The sequence below is a fragment of the Limulus polyphemus genome, unplaced genomic scaffold (genome assembly GCF_000517525.1).
Source record: "Limulus polyphemus unplaced genomic scaffold, Limulus_polyphemus-2.1.2 Scaffold3689, whole genome shotgun sequence".
Lineage (NCBI taxonomy): Eukaryota > Metazoa > Arthropoda > Merostomata > Xiphosura > Limulidae > Limulus > Limulus polyphemus.
Window position 1 is genome coordinate 14,068 of NW_013669299.1, and position 11,769 is coordinate 25,836.

Here is an 11,769-nt window from a genome sequence, read left to right on the forward strand (position 1 = left end):
GAAGCATCCCCTGAAAGCATCTGAAGGACACTTCCTAACATGAGACAATAGGTAGAGGGACCGGTGCAAAGGAAAGAAAGAAGCATCCTTTGAAAGCATCTGAAGGACACTTCCTAACATGAGACAATCAGATTCTAAAATCTGATGTGGGGGATTGCACCACTTCTGAACCAGTTATACTCTTCACCCATCGTAGAAAGATGTCACACATATGGGTGGAAAAACAGAGGAGCACATCCAAGTGGGAAAGAACTAAGGTCAAATAGTGATCTGAACCACACAATATTTATGAAACTCTATCCCAGAAAACATAAAAGTAGGTAATATTAAAAATGTGGCCTAAGTGTAGAGTGGTGACGGACCGTACACAGCATGTCAACTACATCCAAAACCTATGCAGCTGGGAACTGACATCCAAGAAGGAGTTGGATGAGGATCATACCATTGGTAAGTAAACTATTCTCCAAAACGCTGCCACCAGCTACTGACATCCATGTGGGGGTAGGAAAGAGGATCATACCATGAGCAAGTCGACTACAATCCAAAACCCAGGTCATCGGGAACCAACATCCACGTGGGGGTAGGAAAGAAGATCATACCGTCTTTACCTCAAGTTCATGAGACAGGAGGGAATCAACAACTCCCAGACCCATGAACAAAGCACATGTTAATACAAGAAATTGACAGATTGATCCACGAACCTGACATCTAGTATCAAAAAGATGTCTGCGTAACGTAAACGATCTCCCTCCAAATTGAAATTTATCAGAACCACCCCATGCACAGTAACATCCTTGGAATAATAAACACCGAGGGACAGCGGAATAGAAAGAACCATAATAATCTGCAAGTACTTTCACCATGACCCACAACATGGATGGAGTAACAAGAGTATAATTGAGGGAGAACAAATGTGAAGACTTATGTTGATTGGCTCAACTCTAAATCCAAAATCCAGCCACTGTAAACTGAAATCCACATGAGGGTTGGATGAGGAATCCCAATAAAATGGCTGAACTGCAATTTTGATGGCTCATTCCCATTTATATTTATGTTATATTGGAGGATATCACATCATCTATACCAACAGAACACCACTGCCCTACTCTCAACTGAATGATTTTATAATAATTTCTCAATTTTGTTTGTATTTCATTAATCCATTCAGGAGGATGCCTCCACGGTCCACCACCCGGCAGCTTGGAACAGGAAAGTGGTATGGACTCTCAAATTCCACTAGAAGGAAAGGGAGGAAAAACACGGTAGAGAGCCCAGAGGAACAACAACACCTGGGACAGTGCAATGGGTGACCACGAAGCCCAATTTTTATAAGCAGACCATAGTGAGTTATTCAAAGAAGGCATGCCAGGGATGGGCAGCTATTTCCTTCTGCTTTACCCATGTAGTTCATGGGTGAGTACAGTCTGGGATGGGCAAATTTTTAAAACAATTCCATCATGAGGATAAACCTACAAGTGATCTTGTGGAACACCCCTCCTCTGCAGTGTGCATTGTGTGGCCATGGAACTATAATACCTAAGTTGATATGGCCTTACAGTGTGGATTTGATTGGTTAAAGAATACCTGTTCAGGCACCACTTGCCACAGAGCGAGATACAAACAATGAGTAATAACAAAAAGGGGGGAAAGGCCCCTGAAAATAAATAAAGAATAATAATAAATAACTTACCCAATCAAAGTCTCACTGAAGTCTGAAGAATGGCTACAGGTGGAAGATGATAGCCCAAAGTGGAAGAAACTGGGATCCTATGCAAATACTGAGAGACAAATGTATTAGGGATAGCCCACATGCCCGATTGAAGATGAGATACCAATGAAATGTAAGGCGTCAAATTCGATAAGAAGATACCCAGAACAAAGAACAGGAGGAATAGAATAAAGGGGAATAAGCCAATCAAAATAAAAGCCAAATCCAATTGGTGAGGGTGGAAGGAGAAAGATTACAAACAGAGGACGGCTTACAAGGAATAAAGAGGTAGGAATGGGAACCACGGAAGGAAGCCGTGCTGGCAATATAACAGCTTAGGGCATGTACGGGACATAGATGTCTATTGGGATCAGGCCGAGGATAAAGGTGGGAAATGGAAGGTAGGGAAATCGGCAACAAATGTGCTACCAAAAAAGAAAACGGTTGAGTGTTGATGCACAGTCTCCACACGTGATTCCAAAGTCTAAGGTACATTATTGAAAACATACTGACAAAGAAAAGAGGCCATACATAAATCCCTAAGATAAGGGGGAAGCAAACAACAGAGAAACCACGTGTGTAAAGCGCAAGCTGAAGTTGACAATCTAGCCAACATGGAAGTAGCAAAGGAAATGGTTTCCCTCGAAAAGCCCTCAAGGTCTCGGTGGATCATCTTGTAAAGGAGATGGATAGTAGATAAATACCATAAAAGGGAAGTAAGGGTAAGATAAAGGCATGAAAACTGGACATGGGTTAAATGCACAGGAAATTCAGGGCCTGCCCCCCACAGAGGTAAAATCGACTCAATTGTTGAGATTCGAGAAATGGACATTCATCCAGTTGGTAAGCTAATGTTAACTGATATGTAGCCCATGGAGGGTGAGACATGCTGCCACCCTCAACCAACTGTGAAGCAAGTTGCTCACCTAATATCTGGGGAGGGTGAGAAAACTAAATACAAAGAGGAAGAACTACTGTGCAACAAAGAAGGACGGGGATCATAATAAATAGGACAATGGATAAAACATCACATACCTGAGAAATCATGTCTAAAAATGCAGTATTAGGCCTAGCTGATTATGCATGTGGGGTATAAGAAGACACAACAAAATCTAGTGGTGGAAAAAAGGCTATCAAAATCTTCATCAGCCTGAACAGGTTTGGCTTACTAAGGAGGAAATGGGGCAAGTTCAGGAGAAGGAGGTTGACTCGTATAATGATAAATCTCGGGGCAGATAATCACAGATAAATATAACGATGGGTCACTCCCACCTGCAGCCTAAAAAACAGTGCTAATAGGAGGTATGATAATCGATGTCGTAACATGAGCCTAAGAATTCATTGTAGAAATATATATCAAACAAAAGTGTTTGATGTAAAAAATGTGAGTGTGAGAAAAAAAAATGACTAGGAAATGAAGTTAAAGTAAAATATATCTTTAATGTAAATAAAAAAAACATGAAGAAACCCCACTTTGAAAATTAAATGATTAAAGTCACGAATGCAAATCACACAATGAGCACCAAAAGAAAAAAACATCTGAACCAGAGTACTGCCAAACGTCATGAAAGTATGTCACACTCTTATTGGTGAAAGGTTTTGTTGCATAATGATTTGCGTGAGAGATGCATTGGAATCAGTCAATTCCAATTTAGGGAAGAGAAAAGGCTTGTGGCATGCACAAAAGTGTTTGGCATATAGAGGGCAGCACTGACACAAGAATAGCTATTTTACTGAGAGGAGGTAATGTACCATATCGGAAGAAAGCCTTTCTAACATCTTTATATCTAACATTCTCATTTCTACAAATTATGACAACTGGAGGTGTTTTGCATAACTAATTTCTTTTGTGTAATATGACAGGAATAAAAAAGGTTAAAAAATCAGTTAAACATAAAATAAAAAAATCTTGAACCGTAGTGCTTTGAAAAGGTAGACCTTTCTTTGTAATTGGGAATGATTAAGTTAACTAGAGGTGGAATGACATCATGATCATGCAAAGTGAACTTTTGCTTCAATTTCTTATGGATATTTCAATAAAGTTACTGATATCATGGAAAGGATGTGGATGTAAAAACTGTTACGATGTTAGGGACACTCCACAAAATTCCAATAAACCAAAATAAAGTGATACAAGCTGACTGATTGCACCACAGAAACAGATCTTTATGGGTAAAGAATGGGAAAAAATAACACTGATAAAAACATCCGAGTCACATACACAGTTGTGTAATTTAATTAAAAGTACATTTGTAAAACACTTAGTTAAGAACAGTAAAAATAACCTGGACAACAAGTGTTCCACAAGGGTACTTTTCCCAGCACCTGCAGGCCCAATCACTACCAAGTTAATTATAGGCTTGATCTGGCCCCCCTCTTTCACATGTTTAGCCGACCAATTTCTGCCTGGCTCTTTAGACCTGTAAGAAAGAAATGCAACACTTATTAGCCTCAAGAAGATACAGATGCCCAATAGTTCAAAGGCAAAAAAAGTGTCTTTGTTGAATATTATAATTTTATTACATGCTTGGTATTCATATTCAACTATAAAAATTTTAAAAATGTCTACAAAATTATATAAACTGTTCCATAACCAATTCATGCCAAGTTTTTTATATAATGATATCATACAAGATTACTTTTATGTGAAGAAACAAAGGAACAGACATTATCTCTATGCCATCACGTTTGCACTAATCAAGTCATATAACATCTAAACTACACATCAACAAACACTCTAGTTTATAACAAAGTAAAAAATAACAATATGTTCATAAGCTTTCATGAGTCATCCAGTCTTGATATACAATGATAAATTAATAACAGCTGTGCTGCAAGACAGGAAACAAAGAGGTAAACATTAAAACTGGAGAGCTATAAAGGCCTGAAATACTCTTAACAGAGGTCTTGGGAATAAATAAGACTGCTAAAAATGACTAACACACTTTGCCAAATAGCCAGGCAACATTTCATTGTTGTTCTAAGCAGTATTTAAGATGGATGTGGCAGTCCTAACAACTTGACAAGCTCCAGTACCAAGAAAGCAGTATCATCAGAATGAGCAATGGTGTTCCAAGAATATTTTAATAGTTGTAAGCCCATTCTTTTTACTACAGGTCAATTTAGAATTTTTATCCATCATTCTGGTGATATTTCACCAAACTTCCTTTTAAATAGTTCAAATCACATTCACAGTTCATACTGGAACTTCTCAGAGTTTAAGAAAACCAAATGGTTGATGGATTTTTGGGAGATCAGAGCTGGATTTGTAAGCTATCTGTTTGCTGAGGGTCAGGATTTCCTTGACAGGAAAAAAGCTCTTTAATACACTTGATAAATTTATATAAATAAATAACTACATTTTTACTAAACAACTGAAAAAACCTCACTTTTATAAGGGTTAACAATGACATCTCAGCAATAATTTTTTAATACCAAAAACTCATTTTCTAAAAGCTTTATGTGTGACACATTCCTAAAACAATGAAAAACATGCCTTTCATGATGTTTAGAGGCAGCACATTTAACAATCACATTTTATAAAACAACAAAAACAGGCCTTTAATAATGTTTAAAAGTGACACATTTTGTGTTGACGAAAAGTATGAACATTCCTTTCTGACATTCATTTGCAGTGTGAAAATGGTTTTTCATGTGCACACTTGGCAGAAAATACACATAATTCCATATATTTCTTATAACTTTTGTTGAAAGAAGTCTGATCAATCTTAATTCTGTCAGTCAATAAACAGTCTAAGACAATGAGAACAATAAAGTATCTTATTATCACTATTTCTTCTGCTTTACAGTTTTCTTGTTCTATTTTGTTTAGATTCTAAACTTTTAAACAACTTTATTTTCTGATTGCTTTAAACTTCAACAGAAACACCACTAATACTCCATCCACAACATTTATTCTTGCTTGTTTGTTTGGAATTAAGCACAAAGCTACACAATGGGCTATCTGTACTCTGCCCGCCACGGGTATCAAAAGCCGGTTTCTAGCATTGTAAGTCCACAGACATACCGCTGTGCCACTGGGGGGCCCACAACATTTAAGTTTCATACAAACATTCCAACCTTTCACTTATGACTAAGACAAACATAACTTGCAGATATTCTTCCACTGTACATAGACTAGTTTAGCACTGAAAGTTATAATTTTCCTATAATGAAAATGTATTTCCAATAGGTACTTACCTCTACTCACATAAATAGCTATTCTCATTCAGTGCTGCCCTCTATATGCAAAACATTTTTTTCATGCATGCCACAAGCCTTCTGCCTCCCCTCCATTGGAAATGACTCATTACAATGTGTCTCTCATGCAAACCATTATGCGACAACCCTCCAGCAATGAACATGCAACACACTCTCGTTACGCATGTGACTCTCTCTATTCAATTCTACCAGACTATCACTTTCAGTTTTGGCAGAAAATGGAAGCATCAGTTTTCAGTGTGGAGGAAGCATGGGAAGTGTGAGTATAGGTAAACTATAACTTCTGAAACAGTATATTACCTCCTCTAACATAAATAGTTAGAATCCCACATTGAATAGGAGGAGGGAAGAAATGAAGCATCCAAAGGAAACACCTTGAGATGAGAGAGTCAGATTCGAAGATCTGATGTGGGAGACCACACCAAGTCTGAACCGGGTATACTCTTCACCCATCAGAGAAAGTTGTGGTATATATGGGCAGAAAAACAGTGAAGCACATCCAAAAGGTGTGGTAAAAAACAATGAAATTGCTTCCAGGTGTAGACTGGCTAGGGTGCGACAGACCACACTTGGCAAATCAACTACATCCAAAACCATTTCTACTGGGAACCGACATCCATGCGGGGGTAGGATGAGGATCATACCATCTTTACCTCAAGTTCAAGAGACAGAGGGGATCTGAAACCCCCTGACTCTGGAACAGGGCACATGTTAAGAACAGAAAATGATATCGATTTGGTATCAAAAAGATGTCTACCATAGAGAAATCAATTCCATCAACAGTGGAACTGACCGAAACCAACCTAGGCATAATAAAATTCTCAGAATAAGATACACTGAGGGAGAGCAGAAGGGAAAGAACTATAACAATCCCAAGTACCTCCACCATGACCTAAAACACAGTTAAAGTATAACTGATGGAGGAAGATGTATGAGAACTTATGTTGAGTGGTTCTACCAATGGGTTCCGCCATTATAAGGTGAAGACGAGCAATTATAGGAGCATGTAGGGAGGGGCCCTCACAAATGAAATTAATGGTAAAAAGTTGAAATTATAAATTAAATGGAATTAATGGTACGAAGTATAAAGTATAAAATAAACGGAATTAATGGCAAGAAGTATAAAGTACAAATTAAATGGAATTAATGGCAAGAAATAGTGTAGTGAAACAAACAGATGGATGTGATGCTCTGTGTTGAAGGAAAGATAACAAATATCAATAAACCCATAAAAAGAACTATGGGGGAAATCAAAAATAACAGACACTTATTAAGCCTAATCAAACAAGCCACTTAACCTAATTAATGATTAATGTGGAAATAGAACTACTATTAAATTGAAAATAAACATTTAAAAAGCCTAACTGAACAATACATAATAAACAATATCACTAAGCCCTAAATGAAATACTTAAGTGAGAGTAACAAATTTCACAAGGTTTACGAGTGACAAGTTCAATACTCACTTTACATTAAGTTTAGAAGTTACACCTTCGACAATAGCTACAGAAGTCTGTGTAGAACAACTATCGTGGTTATCTGGTTCTGATGATGTGAACTGCTTAAACTGAAGATTGCCATCTTTTGGAGATGCATTTGTGTTTGCTTGTTTGATTCTTACTCTACTGATATTGTTCTCTTCAATATCAGACCTTTCAATGTTTAAGAAAATAAAAGTCTCAACAAAATGGCAAACAAAGAAACATAAACACAATTCCAAGTATACAATTAATATTTTATGGATGAAGTTTCTAAACTTTACTCATTAAAGAATTGGGGCTGTGATTAAAAGAAATTTAATGCATTTTTGTGACATCTGAACTTGCTTATAAATTACTTTATTGAAAGACCACAAAATCTCAATGTTATTTTAACTTTTTGGCTGGGTAAAGAAAACCGTTTCTTGACAAGAGAAACTTTTATTTCTAGAATACTAAATACTGTATCCATCACCTTCCAAACTTAATAACAAGTTCTAAAAAAAAGGAAATAATCTGTTAAAAACAAAAATTATACATAGCAAAATGTCCCCAAAAGATTATATTAAGATACATTAAAAAATCTCACACATAGCTTAAATGGGGTCTTATTTTATTAAAAAATGTCTTAAAGGCTCACCTCAATTCCTTTGTTTCATAACCAATTACAACTGCTTCTTTACTGGGTTCAAACTTCAGTCGACTAACAGTATTTCCTACATCTTCAAACACTTTAGGTTTCTCTGATACCAAATTCTCTCTGTAGTGACAACCTAAGATATTTACATACACAAAAGACAGTAGTAATCCTGAAATCTAAAAACATGCAACTAAAGTTGCCAACACAGCAAGATACATGATATTCTTAAAACAAATAAATTATCTGAAGCTTTATGACTCTCACTCAAGTTTTTCATCAAATTTTAGGTTTTCTTTAAATATACACCAGCACTATTTAATGATTAGGTGATTTAATGCAAAGCCGATAGGCAGTAGGTTCTGCATCACCTGTACTTGCAACACCTTTTGTAACTAGTTTGGATGATGGTTTTTGTCGTTATTTTCACCTTTATGGGTATCATTTAGCTATTAATCACACCTGACATTTGTTCTTTGTATTGGAAAGCAGTTCTTCTTATATTGTAATTGTTCTGGTTGATTATTCCTTATTTTCACCTTTACTTGGATGTAATTTAAGTAGTCAACTTATCTGCGATTTTTTTTGTCTATTCCTTTCCAAGTTCTTTGTTATGACTTGTAGGAGTAGCACCACAATTTGAAATTTTTACCCCAATCTTTTTTAAGACACATTATTGGCTAGATAGCTTTTGTTTAGACATCTTTCACACATAACTGTCCAAACTTCTAAGTAAGCTAAGTGTCAATATGATTTCTGATTGGCCAATATTTTATTCAGTGTTACGAAGTTGTTTGATTCTAATTTGAATGCAGCTGCAGGAGTACAAAGTGGATAAAATTTTAACAGAGTTGATGTTATATTGCACACACATAACAAGTTTACCCAACTGTCATTGCAAACCCACAAAACAAAAAAAAGGGAATTAGAGGGTTTAAATAGGGATTAAAAATCAGAATAATTCTATCAAAATAGGAATATCCCTCAATCTCGCGACAGAACCAAACTACATGAAACTCAGTACAAACTTACTAAGTAGTGTCTAGTTATGTGATAAAAAAATTTGCTTAATTTGATTCAATATCCACCATTTTCCAAGTTATGAAATTTTGTTGTGAGGTGCTGTTTTGATGAATCATGTAATATGAAAAACAAATTTCAAAATTCAAACAAAAATAATAACACAAGAAGTAATCACCAGGATTAATGTAATACTTTCTGTACACATTTCCTGAGGTCCTGAAAACAAAATGCATAATCGAAAAAAAAAGAAGGGTTCTAAATACCACATTTATGAAATGCATGTTGGAAGAAGGGGGTTATTTCAGTTTGGAAGTTACCAATATGTATTTTGAGCATTCTACTTTTATGACCAAACTATAATTTTACCAAAACAATATTCAAAATAACTTCTAATAACAGTTAACATAAAATTTAGGAGCTACATTAGTTACTGCTTAGAAGAACAGATATAAGAGAATGTAAGAAAAAAATTTAAATCCATTTATATTTTAATTATTTTATATGAAAATCTTAGTAATCATGATAAATGAAAAAGTAAACAAATTTTTGGAAAAGTTCCTTAAGTAGACCCACTAGAGAACTTTAAGTTAAAGACAACTAATCAATTTATACATGAATATTTTGTGTACATTTTGTATTTCTGCATAAATCATTGTAGATTATTATCTTTACAGATAAGTGGCCTACATTTAACTCCGAAAGACAAATACCTGAATTCAGAATTGCTCTTCTGTAGTTTGCCACTTCCTTCAGCAACTTTTGACGACTGTATGGTTTTGTAAATTGACTAAAACCTTTTCCAAAACAAATGGTACGTGCAAACATTGAAGGATCAGCTTTCAGTGTTGGTGATCGAAGTGTAACTTCAAGATGACTACACAAGAGAGAATCCAAACAGAGATAACTTTGATAATTATATTCTTCACTATTTAAGCCTGAAGGAGGACCGATTATTTCTTTGATGCTTTTTGTCGAGTCCTCTTCATTTCTCTGTCTTTCAAATTTTTGAGGCAATGAAATTTTCCTGTCTTTTTTTAATGCTAGTGCTAGATCAATGCTATCTTCATCAGTTAAAATCTTATCATCATCTTCACTAAATGATTTGCTTGATGCAACACATTCATCAGACTGATACACACTCAACCTACCAAATTCAGGTAACAATTGTTTAGGAGGCTTTTCAAAGAATGTATCCAGGTCCAATACCTTACTGAGCATATTAGTGTTCTTACCAGCCGAGACAGAGCATGTATTTAATTGCAACATGGATGGATGTGTAGAGGCACTACCAACCACAGATGAACACTGTGATACTGGAGTGAGTTGATTCACATTATCATGCTCACAATCTTTAAATAGTAATAAAAAATCTGCATTTGTGTCACAATGTGATTGTTTTTCATGAAATGTCGCCCAGTCCTTTGTTTTGCATAAAGCACACACTCTGCATTCATTACTACCACAAATAACCACTGTGGACGCATTATCTGAAGAAGATAGAATGTTACATTTTACATTTTCCTGTACATCATTTTCTGGGTATTTCAGCTCTCTCATGAAATTGTCTTGTTCATACCAAATATCCTGGTTAGGTAACCTTTCTCCTGACAGAAAATTTTGGCCAGAACATTGAACAAAAAGTGTTCCTTCAATCTTAGATTGTTGGTCAGACAGTTGTTTCAAGGAACATGTGGTACTTCCTTCAGTATCAAGATGTTGGCTAGCTAACTGATCTAGAAAACACCCAGTACTTCCTTCAGTGTCAAGATGATGGCTAGCTAATTGATCTATGAAACATCCAGTACTTCCTTCAGTGTCAAGATGTTGGTTAGCTAATTGATCTAAGAAACACCCAGTACTTCCTTCAGTGTCAAGATGTTGGTTAGCAAATTGATCTAAGAAACACCCAGTACTTCCTTCAGTGTCAAGATGTTGGTTAGCTAATTGATCTAAGAAACACCCAGTACTTTCTTCAGTGTCAAGATGTTGGTTAGCTAATTGATCTAAGAAACACCCAGTACTTTCTTCAGTGTCAAGATGTTGGTTAGCTAATTGATCTAAGAAACACCCAGTACTTTCTTCAGTGTCAAGATGTTGGTTAGCTAATTGATCTAAGAAACACCCAGTATTTCCTTCAGTGTCAAGATGTTGGCTAGCTAATTGATCTAAGAAACATTCAGTACTTTCTTCAGTGTCAAGATGTTGGCTGGCTAACTGATCTAGAAAACACCCAGTACTTTCTTCAGTGTCAAGATGTTGGTTAGCTAATTGATCTAAGAAACACCCAGTACTTCCTTCAGTGTCAAGATGTTGGTTAGCTAACTGATCTAAGAAACATCCAGTACTTTCTTCAGTCTTAAAATTTTGGTTAGTTAACTGATCTAGAAAACATCCAGTACTTTCTTCAGTGTCAAAATGTTGATTAGCTAATTGATCTAAGAAACATCCAGTATTTCCTTCAGTGTCAAGATGTTGGTTAGCTAATTGATCTAAGAAACACCCAGTACTTCCTTCAGTGTCAAGATGTTGGTTAGCTAACTGATCTAAGAAACATCCAGTACTTTCTTCAGTCTTAAAAGTTTGGTTGGTTAACTGATCTAAGACACATCCAGTATTTCCTTCAGTCTCAAGATTTTGGCTAGCTAATGTATCTAAGACACATCCAGTATTTCCTTCAGTCTCAAGTATTTGGCTGCTAGTGT

The 11,769-nt window shown here is 35.8% G+C and overlaps 1 protein-coding gene across 3 annotated transcripts in view; it reads right to left on the bottom strand.

Annotated features, from left to right (window-relative positions):
• LOC106469860 overlaps window positions 1-11,769 on the bottom strand; it is a 34,279-nt gene that overhangs the window by 9,528 nt on the left and 12,982 nt on the right. For 2 of the 3 annotated variants that reach the window (XM_022398427.1, XM_022398426.1), the window contains 4 exons: window positions 9,778-11,752; window positions 8,048-8,180; window positions 7,396-7,581; window positions 3,994-4,128 (listed from right to left, as the gene is read on the bottom strand). In XM_022398427.1, coding sequence (XP_022254135.1) covers window positions 3,994-4,128; window positions 7,396-7,581; window positions 8,048-8,180; window positions 9,778-11,752 — 2,429 coding nt within the window. The remainder of the gene's footprint in view (window positions 1-3,993; window positions 4,129-7,395; window positions 7,582-8,047; window positions 8,181-9,777; window positions 11,753-11,769) is intronic. The other variant, XM_022398428.1, reaches the window with a different exon arrangement.